At 42.5% G+C, this 23,360-nt stretch overlaps 1 protein-coding gene across 2 annotated transcripts in view; it reads right to left on the bottom strand.

Moving 5' to 3' along the window:
* Positions 1 to 21,540, bottom strand: part of TTC6 (tetratricopeptide repeat domain 6) — a 152,556-nt gene extending 131,016 nt beyond the window's left edge. For both annotated transcript variants that reach the window (XM_058666358.1, XM_058666360.1), the window contains exon 1: positions 20,598 to 21,540. In XM_058666358.1, the coding sequence (XP_058522341.1) occupies positions 20,598 to 21,530 (933 nt within the window). In that variant the 5' untranslated portion in view covers positions 21,531 to 21,540. The remainder of the gene's footprint in view (positions 1 to 20,597) is intronic.
* Positions 21,541 to 23,360: the final 1,820 nt, after the last annotated feature.

Raw genomic sequence — 23,360 nt, 5'->3', positions numbered from 1 at the left:
CTGGGAACCTGCTAGAACACAAAGAACTCAGGACAACAACAACTGGGACAAGAACAAGACGATCTCTTTAATAACATTTCCTCCATCTAGCGCAAGAAAATAACTGAGTTGCTGGACCAAAGGAAGTCGGCAGGGCTGAGATGGGTGAAAGGAGTTATTTGATTATCCCACCTTGGACCCAGTGCCATTTCCTCTTCCTCTCAGCTCAGGAAATTCGCGCCAGTCCAGCCATCCACCAATCAGACGTAACCGGCATTTCACCTGAGAATCCCACCCCCAATCTCCCAGCCCCTTCCCCAACTCCACCCACTTTCCAATCATTCTTAGGCAATCACTAGTGACAGTCTCAGGCACCAATCCCCTGGGGCCTGCCCTCAATTCCTCCCAATCCCCACCCCCCCACACCTTGTGGGCTCACCTGAATGGCATAAAGGCCCCCCAGGTGTGGCTCTGTCTCTCTCTCTTCCCATTCCGCCCTCATCCCCCTTTTCCTCACCATTCTACCACCACCCTGTCCCATTCCTGCCCCAGTGGAATAAACCTCGTTGCGTCTGGTGTTTTCGGCTCACGTAAAAGAACCAGGCTGTGGGAATTAGCTGCATGTAATAACATAAAAACTAGAACCTTAACTGTTTTAAATAACTAACATTGGGAACAGACAATCCTGACTGTCTGGGATGTGGGCCATACCCAGCTCCCCAAGGCCAAACCCCAAGGAAACAAGAAGATGTCCCTGTAGGAATGGAGAATGGTAATGACCCAGGACCACCTCCCACGGAGACTTCAAGAAGCAGCAGATCCCAGAGAAGAAACGGCTTCACGGGGTGCCTCGGCAGAGGCAGCATTACATAATATCACAGAGTTTACCAGGCTCGGGCATGGCTTGAGAGCAAACACATAACCTCTGTGCCTGTGTTGAAGCGCTGGGGAAATTAAAGCAGAAACGGGCAACTTAGACGGGAGCAAGGTGAACCCATGATGTTGGAAAAACCCAAGGAAACCATCAGGTGGATACATGCACATGTCAACAGAAGTGTTTTTCCTGTCCTGCAACCTAAATGAACTCTGTAGATATCCCAGCAATGAGACTGGGGAACCCTCAGATGACTGAGTCTTAGTTTTTATAGCCCTGATAGAACAAGATCTCCAAGACTAAGTCGATTATGAGAGAACCATGGTTCTTAAAAGCTGAGACTCATACCCACTACACATTGAGAAATCCCACACTGCTATAAATCAGAAGGCCAAGCTGTACAATAGGAGGAAATAATTTATTAATAACATTGGGGGATAAATGCAGGGCAATTGAATTTAAAAAAAGAATAATTCCCTGAAAATTCATCACACGTCTGACCTATGATGATGGAAGAAGGGAATTAAAAGCCTGAAACTAACATATTATTTAAATTTACCTCTTTGCCCATGCCCAGGGGGAGAAAAAAAGAAATGAAAATTACCAACCTTTAAAGCATCAAATAATGTAAAGCACTCTCAGAAGGACAAAGACAATGACCCTAACAGAAATCAGCCACTGGAGGAGCAGGGCAAGGGGCGGGAGCGGGGGGGGGGGGAGGGATTAACGCAGGCCTAGTGCTGTGGCAGAGTAGCTTAAGCTGCAATTTGCAGCAATCCCATACAGGTGACAGCTGGAATTTCGGCTGCTCCACTTCCAATCCAGCTCCCTGCTAATGTGCCTGAGAAAGCAGTTGAAGATGGCCCAAGTGCTTGGGTTCCTCCACCCACAAGAGAAACCTGGAAGAAGCTCCAGCCTCCTAGTTTTAGCCATGCCCAGCACTGACCATTGTAACCATGTGGGAAGTAAAAACAGTGTATCGAAGATTTTCTCTCTGGTGTTCTCTCTCTCTCTCATTCTACCTTTCAAGTAAATAAAAAATAAATCTGTACCCCAAAAAATCAACTATGTACAGAAACAGTGCAGCATAACCAAGGACATGTTTCTGAGAATGCCAACATTGTTCAGATCAACTAATACATTACAATAACAGATTAAAAAGAAAAGTGCTCAACAAGATGCATGATAAAAAGTCTTAGCCAACAAAGGAAATAAACCATGCAGAAAATATCTACAAAAACCTATAGTAAAAACCATAGTTAGCAGTAAAAATCTAGACAAGAATATACCCTGTCACTTTTTCTCTTTTTTTTTTTTTTATTGTTTCCTTCATATATCTGATGTAAAAGGGGATTTTAAGGGAGAAGCCCCACCCAGTCTCCAACCCACCCCAGGTCCCCGATGTGGGGCATGCTCCGAGGATCTTTCTCAAGTGGTTTTGATTGTTCAACAGTCATGAATTGCTGCCAATCTCGCCACTCCAAGCATGATGAAGTCGTTGAAGAATCCAGTGATTGACATAGTCCATCTTAGAGTCTCCATTTGCCCAGTTTTTTGCTGCCAACATACAGCTGAGGTGGTTGATTGACTTGTTCTGCCGTCTGTCTTTTCATGGTTAGGGTTCTGAGTCCAGCAGTTCGATTGGAGGGATCCCCAAAGAAACTTTGTCTGAGGTGTTCCCAGACCAGATTCCTGTATGTACTAGCAAGTACAGGGCCCGGCACAGTCCACTGCCCCAATCAGCTGGTGGCTGCAACTGCTGGGTTGGTTCCGTTTTCAGCCCCGTCTTCCACTGGAACCAATGGGTGCCGCGGTCCAGTTTGGTTCTACCCAGCACATACTTGGCCCTCACACAGACCACTGTGGGCTGCAGCCTAGTCAGAGCAACCCACAATAACCCCCACCAGGACCGCCCCCTGCCCTGGTTTGCCAGTATGTGTAGCAGACCAGTCCAGTCTGTCCCACATCTCATTCGGCAATTGTACATGTCAATGGGTTTTAAAGCTTAGTTCCATCTAACCAGCTCAACTCCAGCCCTTACGGATGCTGTTGGCTGCCTTTGTCTAGCCACCCCAGTACCTGTCCTAGTTTTCGCACCCTTCCGTGTGGGTGGTAACCCAAGAGGGAGGAGCCCTCTATTTCCCTCCCAGGCCACTCCCACTCCCGAATTGTGCACTCTCCAGGTGGTTCTGTGGTTTGACTTGAAAGAATTAGCCCCCAGTGTCAGCTTCTGCTGTGGCTAAGCTCAAACAACCCTCACCCACTTGTTAGTGTCAATGGCCCTGCCTAATGTGACCGGTCTCCGCTGGGTCAGTTCTGTTTCCAGCCCTGTCGTCCACTTGAACCAATGGGTATTGTGCTCCAGCTCGATCCTGCCCACTTCATACTCGGTCCTCACACAAACCAGTGGGAGCTGCAGCCTAGCTGGGGCGACTCCCCATAACCCCCACCAGGCCTGCTCCCCTCCCTAGTTCCCATGCATGCCGGTATGTACCGCAGGCTTGTTGAGTCTGTCCCACATCCCATTTAGCTCTGGTACTTGTCAATGGGCATTGAAGCCTAGTTCAACCCATCCAACCTACTATCCAACCCACACACATACTGGCAGGTGCCTTTCTGTCTAGCCAACCCTGCCCCATCCTGGTTTTCGTGCTCTCCAGTGGGAGTGGTTAACCACAAGGGAGGTGCCCACTATATCTCTACTAGGCCACTCCAACTTCTGGATTATGCACTCTTCAGGTGGTTCTGGCATTTGACTTAACAGAATTGGCCCCCTGTGCCAGCCTCTGCCATCTGATGTGGCAAAGCCCAACCAACCCTCACCCACTCTAATTTTCTGATTTCTGTTCTTTTCTGTGAGTTGAAGATTGCTTGATCCTACCCAGTCTGCCCCCTTCCGGTTGCAGTTCGGCCCACCCACATCCTATTTTAGTATGCACCTTCGGGTGGTGTTGCCTTGACCTGCCAGATTGCCATCGGTTCCTTTACCTGTAAGTGATGGCAGGTACCATGGTCACTCCTAGCTTAGCTCATCGCTACCCCAGCTCGCAAGCTAACCTGTGGGACTTGTATTTCCATAGGATTGGGCCCACCTTTCTCCCATAGAGTTTACCCCCAGACCAAATTCTCTCGCATACTAGTTGATGTCTTGACCCTGCCAAATGTGACCAGTCCACTATTCCACCACCCAGTCAAGTAATGGGACCTAGCCCTGCCAGACAGGCCCTCATCCATAGCTTTGGTGTGGACTGGGGTGTGGGGGTCAGTGATGCTCTATGCTAATAACCCATCTCAGGATTCCTAATTTGGCTGGTGAATCAGTCTGGCCCAAATAGATCTTTTGGACACTTCCCTCGAAACCATCAGATCTCAGTCCCACTCTTGCCCTAAAGTTTCCTGACCCTGTTACTGGGAATCACCAAGAATTCATGTCTCACCTACACTAAAGCTGGCCTTATTCATGGGTGTCCCTAAGAAGCTATTTCGTATCATAAAAAACTACAGAGCTCGCCGCTAGGCGCCCAGCAAGCAGAGCCTGGCACCAGTTGGTGCACTGGCCACCCAAAGCTAAGGACTCAGTCACTGCCTTTCGGCCGTGGCTTTGGCCTGAGACCCCAGCATCGGATCCCACCTGGCAGGGGCACCCCGCCACAGCCGCCACACTGTGGAGGATTGCAAGCTGCCCCCAGGCCCAAGGCCCAGAATCCTGGAATCCTCCTCACTTTTTCTAAATGACGATTTTATTAAGGGTATTCTACAGGTAAGTTTATTGAAACAAAAAAAGAGGTCAAAGACATTACTGGATGCATGATCAACATATCAGAACCAATGTGGTAACAACCCACTTTAAAATGTTTATAGAGAAGACACCCCATTCACAAGAGCAGTGAAGCCCATAGTGTGGGTAAGTGTGTTTCTGTGTGCACATACACACAGGCCTGTGCATGCACATATTTTAAAATCATAAGGCTGTGGTAACACCTTACAGTCGTCATCTTTGACTTGGCAGTACTTGACACAGTTATTGTATGCTTCTTGAAACACTTTCACTTGGTTTCCAAGACACCATACACAGTCTCCTGGTTGTCTTCCTACACTAAGTATGCCTCCATTTCTTTCAGTCACCCCACCTCTTCTCTTTGTCTCTAAACAATAGCACAGTTCTCTTCTTGACATCACTTGGTCATTTCTTCCAGTCCATGGATCCAAATACCATCCAGTCACTGATGATCTCTAGCCTCCCTCATCACAGAAAATTTGCCAGATAGCTGTCTATTCAACATCTCCAACCAGAAGCAAATCAGACACTCCACACTTAACATGTCCATAATCAACCCCCAACCTGGCCCACCCTAAACAAATTTCAGAGTAGATGCTGAGTCAAACCATCTCTCACACCCATCTAACACCATCATCTTCACCTGGGTTACCGCACTAGGTAACAACAGGTCCTTCTCTGTTTACCACTTTCTGTGTGTGCTCTGTTGTCCACATAGTAATCAAATGATCCTTTCAAAATGATATCAGAAAACACAATTCCCTCCACAAAAACCTCCACTGATGTTCCTTGTCACTCAAAGTGGAATTTAAAGTTCTTGCCAAGAACTTTAACTCACATCAGGATGTTCAGCAGGAATAGCGCTACATCTCATGGACCATTATAACTGGATGAAGGGGGAAGGAGCAACATGCTGTTGTGGTGGTTTTTGTTGCTGCTGCTGCAATGGAAAACTACATCTGACTTTTATGGGACAGTGAAAGACCAGGGATGAATACAGTAGATATCCTGCCATTCACAGGACAGACTACAAAACAAATATATTCTAATTATTAAATGTCCTGAAAATATTTCACGCAGGTTAAAAAAAAATCAGCACCAGTGCTGCAGCATAGCATCTTTAGCTTCCTCCTGTGGTGCCAGCACTCCATATGGATGCAAGTTCGAGTCTCAAGTACTCCACTTCCAATCCAGCTCCCTGCTAGTTGCCTGGGAAAGCAGTGCAGGATGGCCCAAGTGCTTAAGCCTCTGCAACCGCATGGGGAATTTGTTAGAAGTTCCTGGCTCCTGGTTTTGGACCAACCACTGTGGCCATTTAGAGAGTGACCCAACAGATGGATGATCTCTCTCTGTAACTCTGCCTTTCAAATTAAAAATAAATAAAATCATTTTTTAAAAAATATCAATATATGAGCTATCTTATTCAATTTTGTGTTGCTAAAACAAAATTAGGTGATGCTGGATAATGCATGAGTATAAAGAAAAGATGTTTGCTTGGCTCATGATTCTGGTGGCTTACAGGGGCCAAACAGCACAACATCAGTACCCTGGTGGGAGCCCTGAGACTGAGTCACTCTCTGGCAGAGAAACCTTAAAGAAGCTGGACATATACATGGGGCAGCCTCACTGGATGCCAACCTGCTCTCAGAATTAATTCACCCTCATAGCACCTAACACGCTGCCTGGAAGTGTCAGTATTCCATTTGTGACAGCAAAGTTCCCAAGGCCAAATTGCCTTCTGCTAGGCTCCACCTCTTCTGGGTTCCAGCATCTCAGCACCAAGCTTCCAGCACAGGATCCTTGAAGGAAAAACCATACTTCAAACACAGCATAGGGCCAGAATCTACTTCTGTTTCATATATTTGCATGCAGACGATTCTCTGAGGGTGGGTGTTTGGCACAGCAGGTAGGACACCGCTTGGGCCATCTGTGTTCTACACCAAAATGCCCGAGCATCCATCCCAGTTCTGCTCTTGATTCCAGCTTCCCATTGATGTGCACCCTGGGCAGCAGCAGGGGATGGCTCAACAACCTAAATCCCCATTATACAAGAGAGGCTTGGATTGAATTCTGGCCTGCTGAATGAATTCAGCTCAGCCCCAGCTATTATACAGGCACTTGGGGAAAGAACAAGAAAACGGAAGAAATTTCTCTCTGCCTCAGGTTTAAAAAAATAAGAATACATTATGTTTTTTAAAAAGGCGTTTCCCTCATTTACCTCATATATCATTTTTAGAGATACAATTATTGCATAAACCTTAGCAATTCTGCTACCAGTAACCTAGTCATAAAACAACATGTCCAGTTCTGTTTTTCACGGGTAGCAGTTACCAAAAAAGTACAGAACATATATGAAGCTTATTTTTTACACTTAAAACCAAATATATTAGCATCAGCAGAGACACATGAAATTCAAGAACAATGCCTAGTTTATTAACACAGTAATTTTTAAACATACATGATTGCTAACCTACATGGTTTTTAAACTATAGAGCAAAATTACAATAAGTGAATGCTGTGAAAATCACATGTTGGTTATCCATTTTGAATTGTATCTATTTTTTTATTTCTGGAACTATTCACAGAAACTTGTTTTGCTCCTATATCTATTAAAAGATACAGCTTCTAAGGTCTAGAATTCCAAGTACCAGAAACTGAATGTGTCCTGATAAGTTAAGGTTTCAAGTTGGGAGATCATATTTTAGTTAGGGTATTTTTTAAAATATTTTGTCACTTGGTCACACATCACAAGCAGGACTGATATTTGCCTCTTGGCTACCTTCACAACATCACTTTCTGCTGTATTCCCCCATCCAGAGTCCCACTGCTACTCCTCCAACATGTCTACCGTGTCATTCCTGGGTCTAGAACAATCCTCTCCCACACATGATTTGTGTGGATTGTGCCTTTTCCTATTTCAGGCATCTGTTCACACAGCATGTTTCCTTATGGTCTATTCCTAAACATCTTATTTTGATACCTCTCCACCCTCCCTTTTATTCTCTCTTTTATCCTACATTATTTTTCCTTCTGTCATCTATTGTCCTTCATGACATTACTACTGTGTTTATTCTCTGCCTCCTCCCTCTAGCTTGTTTTCCCCCAAGAAAACAGGGATTGCATTGGTTCACTACTACTTCCCAATGTCTGACGTGGAATCAGACATAAGGGATTCCCCCAGTAACAGTGAATATACTAACAAATGTCTTAAAGGCCAAAGACGGTTCTGAGGGAGTCTGAATTGGACAGCTAGATTTCAGGCATCCTAGCCTCAGCTGAGACACTGCAAACATCACTAAGACACTGATCTCCCTGAATCTCTAATTTGAAGAAAGATTTCACAACGGCAAAATATTGCAAACTGGCCTTTAAAATTAGCCAATGTGAAAAAGCCCAGGAATGCATAAAGCATTAAGGGTGTAAGGAAATAGACTGGTGAGAATGAAGTTGTTTCAACTTCGCTGTAATGGCACTGTAGCAGGGCCTTCTCAATATTCAAAATCTATTACCATATGGAAGATGACCTTATTCCCACAGTAGTGTATTATTAACTCCAATGCACAAATAAGAAGATCAAAATACCACTAATAAAAATAAATTGGCAAAAGCTGACTTAAATAAATTGCAAATTAAAGATCCCAAACTAGCTCATGTAACTCTCAATCATGGCTTTTGTCACCATTTTCTGTTATCTTCTGATTCCCTTAAAGCTAAAAAAGTGTCACACACAAAATCTTTCCACTTTTCAAACCTACTACAATATTAAACACGGTAGGTATACGCTAAATTTCTGATACAAGAGCAAATAACTCTTGGAACTTGAGGGTCTCTTCAGAAGAGGTGTCACCCATCGAGACCACGACACAGACCACTCAGCACCTTCTGCTTTGTTCCATGGTGACAGAATGCGAGCCTTGGCTGTAATAGGCTTTGTTGGGTGCAGTGGGTAAAACATCCCTTTGGATGCCTGCACCTGGCATCAGAACCCCTATCTGCCCTGGCTCTGCTCCTATTTCCAGCTTCCTTCTTCTGTGCACCCTGGAGGCCACGTGGTCCAGTCCAGCTGTTTTGGACAACTGGAGGAGTGAATCAGCAGATAAACCTTTTAATAAATAAAGTAGCTTTAAAGAGAAAACTGAAAGAACATGAACCTTGTTGGTACACGGTTTTCCCAGTTACTGCTTTGCTTTTCATCCTCTGCTGCGGATAAATGTGGCCATGTGGGCCACGTTCTGGCTAACTAAGCACAAGCTTAAGTAGTGGGCAGCCTCAAGTATAAGGTTTTCTTGTTTAATTCCTTGCTTCTGGCTGGACTGCAAATGTGATGATTGTACAGTAACACAGGACTTTGGGAAGGAGAACCACAGACAGCAGAATTATCAGATGGCACAGCAGCCCAACCTGGGTCTCTGGCCTTGATGAATACCACACCAACTTTTTACCTAATCTGTACTTACAAAAGAAAAGTAAACTTCCATCTTGTCTAAGACATTGTTCTTGTGGGTTTCCTGACTATCTGAACCCATTAACTATCCAAAACTCCTTATGTTAGGACTGCTATTTACTCATTTCCTTGTAACTTTATATATGGTTAAATTGATTTGGCTTTATACTAGTAGAAATCTCTATGAATTATTCATTCCTCTTAGCATTTTCAAATATTTCATTGTGAATGGATATTTAATAAGCCTTTTCACTTAACCCTAAAGAGCAATAGAACAGCCATGTGTAAAAAGCTATAATTCAGTAAACTGCTTAATAGCCACAGTTGATTATCAAAGACTGCACACAACTAGATGGGTCTCAACAGCAAAAGGAAATCAGGACAATGAAAAGTATACCAGCTGTCTCAATCTTACCTATCTTTACAACTATATTTCCAATGATCAAGAGATGAAGAACATGAGAATAAATACATTCCTGAGGAGAAATCCATCTGAAATAATGGGACCTGGATTTAAAATAATGTATTCCTAGGCACCTAATAAATTTACAGTAAGCCAAGCAGAGCACAAGAATTTTACTTACTGTATTATATTAGGACTAAAGGAAGGATTGGCTACCTATTAAAATGTTAGAGATTGACTAGACAGTAAATGAGGTTTTTTCTGGCTACCACAACTACAAAAAAGTAATGATCAACATGCTGATTAAAAGTTGACTACATAATCACAACAATTCGATGGTCCTAACTAAATAACATCCAAGGCACTGGTTCTTCACTCTGGTTTTTGAAACTTCCTCGTTGGGCCATCTGAAACACCACATCTCTTGCTGAAGATTCTCAACAATTCCCTTACATACCACAGATAATGAAATTGGAAAGATGTCAAAGTAACTCTTTTAAAAAAAGAATACACATACATAGGAGGAATTGAACTATACCCATTGAGTCAAGAAGTGAAAGTGTTTGGTATTCACTTTGACATTAGTTCAAATATTTCTAATAAAGAAATAAATCTAAAATATAAATTATCTTAAAAACTAAAAGAAGGTGAAAAATAGCACTATAGTCTCAGAATTACATCTATAAACTGCATCGAATCTGTTCTCCTTGTATTAATATCACATTAAAGAGAAAAAAGTATCAAGGGGTTAAAAAAATTAAGTGAAAAGTCTATTTGACATGAGAATTGGCAAGCAAAAGAAATTTTATTTTCTATTCATATTAATGATCACCTAAGTAGGCGAAATCAGTGGGTTTTGACTGAATATAACTCGTCAGTCACCAGATAATCTATACAAATGTCACTACTATCTGTAATTCTTCCTGCCTGTATTCTTTCACTTTCATCACAAAACGTCCTATCTTCAAAAAGCAATTAACAATCTAAATAGCCCAATAACATGCACTGAGATTGAATCAGTCATTAAAGCCCTCCCAACCAAGAAAAGTCCTGGACCAGATGGCTTCACCGCTGAATTCTACCAAACGTTTCAACAGGAACTTACCCCAATCCTACACAAGCTTTTTCGAACAATAGAAAGAGAGGCAATCCTTCCAAGCTCTTTCTATGCAGCTAACATCACCTTAATACCAAAGCCAGATAGAGAAACAACAGAAAAAGAGAACTATAAACCGATATTCTTGATGAACATAGATGCGAAGATCCTCAATAAAATGCTAGCCAACAGGATCCAACAACACATCAGGCAGATCATTCACCCGCACCAGGTGGGATTCATCCCAGGCATGCAAGGATGGTTCAACATCCGCAAAACAATAAATGTGATACATCACATCAACAAATTGAAAAATAAAAACCATATGATCCTCTCAATAGATGCAGATAAGGCATTTGATAAAATCCAACACCATTTCATGCTGAAAACTCTAAACAAGATAAGCATAGAAGGAACATTCTACAACACAATCAAAGCAATTTATGAAAAACCCAATGCCAGCATCATACTAAATGGGGAAAGATTGGAAGCCTTCCCACTAAAATCTGGAACTAGACAGGGATGTTCATTATCACCATTACTCTTCAATATAGTATTGGAGGTCCTTGCCAGAGCTATTAGGCAAGAAAAAGCAATTAAAGGAATACAAATTGGAAATGAGGAATTGAAATTATTGCTATTTGCAGATGACATGATTCTCTACATAGGAGAATCAAAAGACTCAGTCAAAAGACTACTGGAACTCATAAGAGACTTTGGCAGAGTAGCAGGATACAAAATTAATGAACACAAATCGATGGCACTAGTGTACGCAAATAATCCCATAGATGAGAAAGAAATTTTAAGTACAGTCCCTTTTAAAATAGAGGAGAGGAATCTTAAATATCTAGGAATTAAGCTAGTGAAAGACCTCTATGATGAAGACCATAAATCATTTTAAAAGGAAATTGAAGAAGACCTTGAAAAATAAAGAACTTTACCACGTTCCTGGGTTGGCAGGATCAACATTATCAAAACGACCATATTATCAAAAGCAATATACAGATTCAATGCAATCCCAATCAAAATCCCAACAACATTCTTCTCAGAAATAGAAGAGATGATTACAAAAGTTCATCTGGAACCACAAAAGACGACGAATAGCTAAAGCTATCCTGAAAAATAGAAATCAAGCTGGAGGAATCACAATCCCAGAACTCAAGACATACTACAGAGCAGTGGTTATCAAAACAGTCTGGTACTGGTACAAAAACAGAGAAGAAGATCAGTGGAACAGAATAGAAACACCAGAAGGAAGCCCACACATGTATAGTCAACTAATCTTTGATAAGAAAACTGAAAACAATCCAGATAAATATCCAGGTCTATTCAACAAATGCTGTTGGGACAACTGGATAGCAGCATGCAGAATTTAAGAAGCAAGACCCACACCTGTCACATTATACAAAACAGCTCTACATGGATAAAGGACCTAAATCTACACCCAGAAATCATCAAACTATTAAAGGAAAACATAGGAAGCACAATCCAAGATATAGGAACAGGGAAAGACTTCTTAGAAAAGACGCAAAAAGCAAAGGCAATCAAAGTCAAAATGAACAAATAGGACTACATCAAACTAAAAAGCTTCTGTACAGCAAAGGAAACAATTAACAAAGTGAAGACGCAACCAACAGAATGGGAGAAAATTTTTGCCTACTACACAAGTGATAGGGGACTGATATCCAGGATTTACAAAGAGCTTCAGAAACCCAGGGACAGCAAAAATAACAACCCTGTAACAAAATGGGCAAAAGAAATGAACAGACATCTCTCAAAAGAACAGATTCAAATGTCTAACAGACATATGAAAAGATGCTCAGGCTCCCTAGCCATCAGAGAGATACAAATAAAAACCACATTGAGGTACCACCTAACCCCAATGAGACTGGCTTACATTTAGAACTCAACTAACAACACCTGCTGGCATGGATGTGGGGGAAAAGGCTCTCTCCTTCACTGCTGGTGGGAGTGTAGGCTAGTACAACCACTGTGGAAATCAGTATGGAGAGTGCTTGGAAAATTGCAAATAAACCTGCCATATGACCCAGCTATCCCGCTCCTAGAAATATACCCAACAGAAGTGAAATCTGCATGTGAGAAGGGGATCTGTAATCCTATATTTGCAGCAGCACAATCTACAATAGCAAAGACATGGAAACACTCCAGATGTGCGTCCAAGGAAGAGTGGTTAAAGAAACTGTGGTATATCTACTCCATGGAATATTATTCAGCTGTTAAGAAGAATGAAATTGGGCCCGGCGGCGTGGCCTAGCGGCTAAAGTCCTCGCCTTGAACGCCCCGGGATCCCATATGGGCGCCGGTTCTAATCCCGGAAGCTCCACTTCCATCCAGCTCCCTGCTTGCGGCCTGGGAAAGCAGTTGAGGACGGCCCAATGCATTGGGACACTGCACCCGTGTGGGAGACCCGGAAGAGGTTCCTGGTTCCCAGCTTCGGATCGGCGTGTACCGGCCCGTTGCGGCTCACTTGGGGAGTGAATCATCGGACGGAAGATCTTCCTCTCTGTCTCTCCTCCTCTCTGTATATCTGCCTTTGTAATAAACTGAATAAATCTTTAAAAAAAAAAAAAAAAAAAAAAAAGAAGAAGAATGAAATTATTCTATTTACAACCAGGTGGTCCCAACTAGAGACCTTTATGCTCAGTGAAATGAGTCAATCACAAAGAACAAATATCATCTGTTCTGTCTTATATAAGGAAATCAACATGGAAAGTGTAACTCCAATAGTCCAATCCATTCTGTTTTTTGATTGTTTGCTCTTTAGCAGTATCTCATGTGTTTTGATGTTTTTTATTTCAGTTTTGTTCATTCCAAATAATCTCTTTTCTCTAGTTGAATTCATCAAGGGCTCATGAATTATACGATGGCATCATTTTCCCAAGAGACTTTGTGTTTCCTTTTTGTAACTCATTTGTTGGTTACTCAGTGTCACGTTTTTTTTTCATGGTTGCTGATGTTGTGGTAGTGGTGGTGGTGGTTGTTCTGACTCATGCCAGTTGTTGACCTTGTTTCATGACTTTCCACTTACAGTAATGTATAGTGATGGAGTACTGAGGTCTATCATATACAGACAAGGGGGTATAATGGAACATGCATCACTGCAAGCAGATGAAAGATGGATTCCCAATGAAACTGTTGGACATGTGTAGACAACGGGACACTGGACTGTCTAACATTGTCTGTACCAACAATGTCGGGGTACACTTAAATAAGAGACTGATGGAATTATGATTCCTTATGAAGGACTACACTATTGTAACAATATGGGAAGAATCTGACAGGGGGTGGGAGTCTGGGGGGGGAATCCCAGCCTACACAAAATTGTAAAATTAATAATAATAATAATAATTTTTAAAAAGAAATTTTAAAACATCCTATCAAGTGCTCAGCCTGCATGCTATGCCATTCCCATTATCCCTACAAACACTAAAGGGCTGTCTGGACAAATCTTTTGTTTTTGCTGAGGTCCACATGCTCTGGGCTCAAAAGTATCTAGCAAGAGGCCACAAAGCCATAGCAACACAGTAAAATACAAAAATCATCCCACTTATACAGTCATCTAAAATAAGAGAAATCAAAGCCAGAAATTATTCTGGAAACCCAGGCTCGGGGACATAAGGCAATGAGAAAGAAAACAGGAAGCAATGATAAAGAACAGGGAGAAAAGAAAGTGCCATCAAGTTGATGTAGAAATAGAAACTATACTGAGAAGACACAGTGGTTTTATAGACTCATTATCTGCCCGTAGTACCAGCATCCCATATGGGCACTGGTTCATGTCCCCGTTGCTCCACTTCAAGCCAGTCCCTGCTTATGGACTGGAAAAGCAACAGAAGATGATTCAAGTCCATGGGGAGACCCAGAAGAAGTTTCTGGCTCGTGACTTTGGGTCGGCTCAGCTCTGGCCATTTCAACCATTTGGGAAATGAACAAGAGAATGGAAGAGCTCTCTCTCATTCCCTCTGTCCCTCCTTTTCTCTGTAAATCTGCCTTTCAAAAAAAGAGAAAGAAATCTTGAAAAAAAAAAATACCAAACTAGAAGTCAGGAAACTAAAACAGTCCTAGTACCAACTATAGTGCTTATGTGTATGGCCTTGCAAAAGCCATTTTTCACACTGGTTCCCAGTTTTGTTCTCTATAATAAATCATTACCTTCAAGCTGTAGACAATATTTCAACAAAAATAGAGGGTAAACACCATGAAAAATTTATCACTAGGACTCTAAAAGTTCTTTTCCATAAACAAGAACACAAAGTAAAATATGACACCCAAAAAAGTTAATAAGTGAAAACATATATTGCTAATTTCAATTAATCAGATTAAGAATTTAACATTTCTCCTACTATACCCACAAAAACTCATTTTTAAAAAATCACAGAAAATGTGAAACCTCTCCTCTCTCCTACCAGATCAAGATTCAGCATACTTCACAATGAACTGAGAAGGCCAGATACATATAAAAGAATATTCCCCCTAAAATGAAACAAACATCTGACATGATGATAAAATGTGTTGTTTCAGGTTTATTAGACTGTTTTCATTTGGGATAAGAGATGCTTAAACATGACTGGGTTGGCTAGTTCTCAAGTTTTTTATTTTACTGTCAAAACTGTTTATCCATCCAGCCTTAAAACCCACATATTTACCTGTTCTGCTATAAAACAAATACTGTGAAGAATACAGCTGCCTAGCTTCAGGCTGTTTGCAGCTACAGAATGGCTGACTTCAAATACTACACTTTTCAGTGATAAAATATAAACAGTCCCATTTACAATAAGTCAATGGGACACAACTTGGATATTATAATTGGTACAAAGTGATATCAAGGCAACCATATTATTCTAAGCCCTGATACCAATTTTACACAGTAAACAATTGTCTTAAATTGTATAAGATCTGTTTCCTGTAGGGGTTTTTTTTCCTGCCCTCTAGTTTTACACAGATTAATGAAAATTAAGGATTGTAGGTATCAGAAAAATACCCTGAGAAGGCATCAACACTCCACAGTGTGTTAGATCGTAACTTAGAGGCTCACTAGCTAATGTATCACCTCATTTGCCACTCAAAGATTACAAAGCCTCAGACTAGTCATAAGATTTAAAAGCATTAAGTCTAGCATCCTATGGTCAAAATATATTTAACAGTTTCATTGGGAGTTCATCTTTAGTTTGGAAGTAGAGATGTGTATTGCATTGTATCTTCAAATCTCAATATGATAGTCACCATTATTGGCATCTCACGTGGATGCCAGTTCTAGCCTTGGTTGCTCCACTTCTGATCCAGTTTCCTGTTAATGTGGCCCCAGGAAGCAGCCAAAAATGGCCCAAGTCCTTTGGCCTCTTCTCTCATGTGGGAGATCCAGACAGGAGAAGCTCCAGAATCCTAACTTACGCCAGGCTTAGCCCTGACTGTTGCAATTACCTGGCAAGTGAATCAGTAGATGGGACATATCTCTCTTTGTCTGTCTCTCACCTTCTTTCTATTATTTGGCCCTTCAAATAAATAAACCTTTAAAAAGAGAGAGAATCAAGAAAATGTTAAATACTTATAAATAAAATGCATCTTTTTAAAAGGGTACATTACAAGTGATACATGTTGATGTTTATCCACTGAGAGGTCAATATGTTGCCGAATAATGGATATAATATAGTCTAGATCACGTGGTAATGCGGGCATTACCTTAAAAAAAAAAGACAAACTTCCAATTGCTTCTTAGAGTGGCTGTAACAGTTGTATCTCCGTATCCCTGCTAGAATTGGTGGTGTTGCATTTTTATTTTAGACATTCTCATAATTGTCCACTGGTCTCACAGTGGTCTTGATTTGCATCTTCTAAAGGTGAATGACGTGGAATGTCTTTTTTTGTATGTGTGCTTACACTCCATCTGTATATACTCCTAAGTTAATGTCTGTTCATATCTTTTGTCCAATTCCTTTTTTTAAAACTTTTTATTATTTACTTATTTATATGAGAGGCAGAGTAATAGACAGGCAAGTAGGCAGAGCTCCCATCTGATAGTTCATTTCCCAAAGACCTAAAATGACTTGGGACGGAAGCCAGAGAAAGTTAATCCAGGCTTCCCACATTAGTGGCAGGGACTCAAAAACTTGAGCCATGACCTTCACTTCCCAAGGTCTGTGTTAGCAGAAAACTGGAGTCAGGAGCTGCAGAAAGATATTGAACCTGGATACTCCAACATGGGATGCAGATATCTTCTAGGCTGAACACCCACCCCATTTTATCTGCTTTCTAATTGGATATTTTTACTGTTGAGAGCTCTGGACCCCAGCCCTTTGCTGTGGATGTGGCTTACAGACATTTCCTCCCAGCCCACGACCTCTTTTCATCCTCTGCATGGAGTCTTTCATAGACAAGAGAAAAAATTAATTTGGAAAAAGTCTAATTTGTCATTTCTGCATTTAAGCATCATGCTTTTAGTTTCAAATCCAAGCATTCTTTGACATTACAGCCACAAGAGACTCTTCTATTTTTTTTCCTGACAGTGTTATAGCTTCATGCTTCAGTCCATGATCTATTTGAAGCTGATTTTCATATAAGGGAAGACTTTGGTAGAAGTCCAGTTTTGTCTGTGATACCCACTTGCTAACCAGCAGTATTTGGTATCAAAGTGATCACTCCTCCATTGCACTGCTCCTTCACCTTTATCAAGCCAGTTGGGAAGAGGTATCTGGATATATTTCTTCATTCTCTATTCCACTGATCTTTGCAACTCTCCCTCCACCAAGACCATACCGTCTTGACTACTGTACCTGTACGACACAGCTCGAAGTAAGGTACACTAACGCTTTCCACTTTTTCTTCTTTTTAAAACTATCGTTAGCTATTCTTTTTCCTTTGTCTTTCCATATGTCCATAAATACTGAAATATGCTTGTCCGTATCTATGATAAAATTGTCTGGGCTCAAATTCCATGCTTTGCTTAGAAGTTGGTATCTGTTAATATAGTTCAAAAATACAGTGTTGATAACATTAGGTTGGTATTTAGATTGTTGATCAGACAACCTAATTGCTAAACCAAATCGCCACCTCAAATGACTTTTTTATTGAACACTTGGGGTGTTACTATTATCCAGTGGATAGGTGGGTGCCAGGGACACTTTGAAATATCCTACAGTTCCTAAGATAGCTACCCATATTGAAGAACTGTTTAGTCCAACATTTTAAAATGCTAAAAGTGAAAATTTGGGCTTAAATGGCAGCGATCCATAACTGGAAGACTTTTAAGACCACTTGAGCAAGTATCTCAGCATGCCCCACATCTGGGACCTTGGGTGGGTGGGAGACTGGGTGGGGATTCTCCCTCAATATCCCCCTTCACCTCAGATACATAAATAATAAAAATATATATTTAAAAAAAAGAAAATAAAGCAAATCTTTAGCAGAAAAAAAGACCAAATACCAACCAGAAAACTCAATATATAAACATCTATCATTTGAGTTCTTCTATGATTACGAATAGCACATAGGAAAACATATATGCGAATTCCTTTGACTTGAGTGACCTAAACGTAAAAAGTAATAAAAATTCTACAGTCTATACCTTGGGTCAAAACTAAAAAGAAACTAAGATTGCTGTATATTTAAATGACTTGAATGTGTACCATCCTACAGGCATTTTAAATAAATGTTTCCTAGTTATATGGAAAAAAAAAATGTCTGACCTAAATCTGATCGCTAAGTTCAGTCTTCAGATATTTGTGTACCTCCTGACTCCTGTGTGTGGAACTTATGAGGAATCCAAAATGACTTTGCCCAAGGTCTAAAATAGAAATAATTCTGCCAGTGGCTTTCTCTTTGGTTCCACTTTAAAACCTCCACAGCAAGGGGCCATGCTTGCTGTCCCTAGAGAGAAGGGCAAGTTATACACACTCCAAATTTTAAAGCAAATGATCATATTCTAATCCTAAAACTCTTTTTAAAAAAAAATCATTATTTAGATACCACTTTCACATTTATCATGCTCACATGCCCACCCACAGCTCCATTCTCCCACTAATCAAATTTCTGTTTTTGTTGGAGTTAGACAGAAGCAGAATTTTAAAAAGCACCAAAAAATCTAAATTGCATTAAGAGAGAGAGAAAGGATATGAATAACGCAGACAGTGGAAGGTAGGGCTGGAACTCAGATGTTTGATACCATCCAAGTCCCACAGCACAGAACTAGGGTTCCAGGCCCTTGGTTATAATAGCCCATAATCCATGCCACTCTCCTACATGAAAAAAATTCAGGTAAATGAAGCACCAAAAACCAAACATACACAAGAGATATGAACACTGTGGGTATAAGAACAGAATGCACTGTTCTGATGCTCAACATTCATTTGATATTCTCCTTTTGTTTACTCCTCATTCCAGGTGAACCCTTCAAATGGCGCTCTTTCTTAGAGGTTCTGGTATGAAGTATTAATAGGCCTCAACTATTCAGGCCTCTTATCCAGTTTCTCATCTTGGCCCCTTTTCCCATCAAAGTATAACTATGCAATAAAACATGGGGTCTACCCCAGTGCACCTAAGCCTTTCTTCTCTTTGCTAAGACTGCTCAGTGGGGAATCCCTGATGGTTTTGTCTAACAGCTGTGCAGAAAATCTCACTCAAAACACCCATTTGCAATGACCTGCGCAGTCAGTCACACTAACCTGGTTCAGTAACCAGGGAGAAGGGGGTTGGGTCTTAATTCAGAACATTTGTCATACTCTTCTCACAGACGTTAGGTCAAAGACAACAGAGGGGACTCTTGTCCGTACGTGTTTTTGCTTCTCTTTATGATCGCATTCCTGAAATCACAGCCAAGACTATGTTCTGGAGCTGGAACCATCTTAAAGACATCCTGTGGCAGCAGTCTTCTGTGTACTAACAAGAGAGCTGGAGCTGTGGCCAAGAACAGTAACAGAATCTTCCTCCTTCTTACTGTCATGCTCACAAAAGGCTTTGTGTCTCATTTTTTCCCTTTGAGTGTATGGTTCAAACGGCCCTACTTCTTTTTTTTTTTTTGCTTTTTGCTTTCACTATTTCTGCCAGAACAAAATCTAGGTAATAAACAAAAATCTTGACTATTACCCTATATTGCTTTGCTTCTTGCCAGGGACTCATCATCGTCAACAAATGAACCATCCCGGGCATGACCCCAGGGTAGCCTCTGGGGGCAGACAACTGCAGGGGAATCCCAACTCTACCACGCACCAGCCGCAGGACACTCTGCAGTTCCTTGAGCCTCAGGAAAAGCAGGAAGGTCCAGTAAGTAAAATCTAGGCTGTTATTATCTGTGTACCTCATGTGGCTGTTGTTGGGACCAAAAAAAAAAAAAAAAAAAAAGCACTTAACGTGTGCCCTCTAGTGTCAGAGTATGTGTGAGTGTCTAAGGGGAAAAAACTACATTATTTTTTAATAAACATTTCAAGAAAATGGTTTTCACTGAAAATCGCACATAATTGTAATTAAACTTCTTAAGAGGACTACACTGCTCTCAGGATATCAATCGCTGTAATTCACTATCACGCTGATGACTAACTGTAAAGGATTGAATTTGTATCACACCTACTCTGTTAGCTCAAGATTAAATAAATAATCATGAAGCTTTTAAAACGGAAAGCTCCTAATGATCCATTAGAGGTCTTCAAGAAGTCCATGGAAAGTGTGTACTATGAGGGAAAAAGCTACACGTGGATTCCAAGTTTCCTGCACCAAAATAAACTTCTTTCAATTCTGTAGTTTTTTTTTGTTTGTTTGTTTGTTTGTTTGTTTTTGCAAATCCCCATTCATGTGATTTAAACAGGGAAATTGCTTTTACTTTGAAAAGAGGACACACTCCCTTGATGGAAAAATCGAACACGCAAACCAAACGCCAGGAAGCTGAACAACACGGTAGCGTTTTGGCGTTACAGCAACTCTTGGGCCGTTTGAAATATCGTGCACAATGAACTCATAATCCTAACGTTAGCTCCATTTACGCAAGACAAACATTACAGTCAGGGCTTCACCTACTTCCATTCTGAAGTCGTAGCTCGGGCCCAGGATGCTCTGGATGAGCTCTTTGATGGTCTGGTCAGAGGCCAGCTGGGTCTCCGAGTACAGCGAGGTGAAGATCTCCTTGAAGGACGTGGGGGTCGGTCGCCGGGGCGGCAGGGTCAGCCAGGAGGCCTCCAACCCGTCGCTGGCCTGGCGGCTGGCGCGCTGGGCCCTGAGCCCGGGCCCGGCCGCTTCCCCAGCCTCGCCGCGGGAAAGCTGGCTCAGGAAGTGGGTGGTGATCCTCACGTGCCTCCACCTGGTCGGGGCCACGTCGCTGTCCTCGCTGGAAAGGGAGCTGGTCTTCCTGGCGTTGGCCCTGCGCGGGTCAACGGATGGAGCCAGCTCCTGGAGGACTTCGAGCGCCCGGGCCGAGTCTGTGGCCTGCTTGGACGCTGCGGGCCGCGGGGTCACGGGCACCGGGCGCGCCCTCGGCCTGAGGAGCGGCGCGGGCGGCGGCAGCAGGACCACAGGTTTCGAGGTGCCCACCCCGGAGGCGATGAGCGGCGGCTTCTTCTGAAAGGGGTAGCGGCGGAACGCGGAGCTCCGCAAGTAGAACTCCTGGGGGCGGAATGTCCGGGTCTTCGGCCGCGCGGCCGCCTCGCCCAGGTCCCGGGGGCGCGCGGCACTTGGCAGCCTCTCCTGCTCACGGGCTTGGGGTCCTCTGGCCAAAGGGGGCGCTGGTAGCACCCCGACTCTAGCAGGGGAAACAGACTTCTGGCCTGCAGGGTGGACTGAGTCCAGGCCCTGAAGGCGGCGAATGGGTGCTTCCTCTAAGAGTGGCCTGGAGGCTAACTTGTGCCCGAGTCTGAGAAAATCCTTCTTAGTATCCTGGCGAAGCTTCTCAAGCTCTTTAAATATGTACGATTCTTCTCTGGGTTTCAGTCCAAAGTGCTTCGGGATCATGGACATCTTGACCAATGTCACCTACCAAACAGGGGACTTTGGTTAGTGTCAGTCCAACGTACACATGGTGGTGGTTGGGATTAAAAAAAAAAAGGCCACCCCCCCCCCCAAGATGTGCAATTTCTCCAAGGGAAAAATAAAAGGGAGGGGGGATGCAGTAAAGCCTCTGGTATTGCAGGGGCCAAAGCCTGGTGCTGGTGCTGGGGAGCTCTTCACCCCTTCCCATCCTGGGCACCTCCCAGCAGAGTTAGGAAGAGAAGGATATGTGAGCCTCCTGGTAGGCTATGTGCCAAGCCTTAAGTGCCAGGTGTTTGCACTTCTTCCTGCACTCTAAAACAGAAGACACAGAAAACGTGCAGCTCCTGGTAGCTCTGTAGGATATTAATGCTGAATGGGAAGTCTATAGCCAAATATCTCACTTTACTTCCTAAATTTCAGGACAAAGTTAACTTTCAATGCACAGGACTGACATTCCAAAAGACACTTTTAAGCCCAGCAACAGTCTGTCTCATCTAGGAAAATCTGCAGCATTGCAAAGAAAGTAAAAATGTTCTGAAAATATTTTCTTTGGGGAAAAAAAGGTGGTAGGAGTGAGATCTGCTTCTCTCCATCATAATTTACCAAAAAACCTAAAAGGAAATATACATGCAAATGTATTAATAGCTTTGCTTTAAAAAATTGAATAACAGGCCCAGTGCAGTAGCCTAAGCAGCTAAACTCGCCTTGCATGCGCCAGGATCCTATTCCGGTGCCAGTTTGTGTAATGGCTGCTCCAGTTCCCTTCCAGCTCCCCGCTTGTGGCCTGGGAAGGCAGTAGAGGACGGCCCAAAGCCTCAGACCCTGCACCTGCGTGGGAGACCTGGAAGAAGCTCCTGGCTCCTGAGTTCAGATCAGCTCAGCACGGCCGTTGTGGTCACTTGGGGAGTGAATCAATCGGACAGAAGATTTTCCTCTCTGTCTCTCCTCCTCTCTGTATATCTGACTTTCCAATAAAAATAAATAAATCTTTTTTAAAAAATAGAATAACAGGGGCTGGTGCTTTGACATAGTAAGTTAAGCTTCTGCCTGCAGCGCCAGTATCCCATACTATCCAGCTGCTACATCTCTGATCCAGCTCCATACCTATGGCCTGCGAAAGCAGTAGAGGATGGCCCAAGTGTTTGGGCCCCTGCACCCATGTGGGAGATATGGAAGAAGCTTGAGACCAGCTCATCTCCAGCCATTGTGGCCATTGGGGAAGTAAACCAGCAGATGGAAGATCTCTCTGTCTCTCCTCTCTATAAATCTTCTTTTCAAACAAAAAATAAATATTTAAAAAAAACAGTGAAATAACAGTAATATTTTATTTTGCCACACTTTCCATAAAATCTTATATTGCTGCCTTAAATTCCTAATAATATCAATACTAATAATTTCAATAAAGGTAAGTACCACTTAGATGTGCTCATTAGAAAGGACACACAAAACAAAGGCTAAATTATGAGTTATGGCACAGCAGGTTAAGCCACTGCATGGGAAGCCCACATCACATACCAGTGTATCAGTTCAAGTCCCAGCTACATTATATGTCCAATCCAGCTATCTACTAATGAGCCAGGAAGGCCGTGGAAGATGGTTCAAGTACCTGGGTTCCTGACACCCATGTGGAAGACCTGGACAGAGCTCCTGGCTCTTGGCTCCTGGCTCCTGGCTCCTGACTTTGGTCTGGTTTAACCCTGGTTGTTGGGCAATACACTAGAACAGAGAAGAGATCACCACCTTCCCTGTCGCTTTGCCTTTGAAAAACATAACTAGGAGAAGAGAGAGGAGAGATCATGAAAGGAGAGGAGAGGAGAG

Source organism: Ochotona princeps, chromosome 6 (genome assembly GCF_030435755.1).
Source record: "Ochotona princeps isolate mOchPri1 chromosome 6, mOchPri1.hap1, whole genome shotgun sequence".
NCBI classification, from domain to species: domain Eukaryota; kingdom Metazoa; phylum Chordata; class Mammalia; order Lagomorpha; family Ochotonidae; genus Ochotona; species Ochotona princeps.
This window is presented reverse-complemented; position numbering and strand designations above follow the sequence as displayed.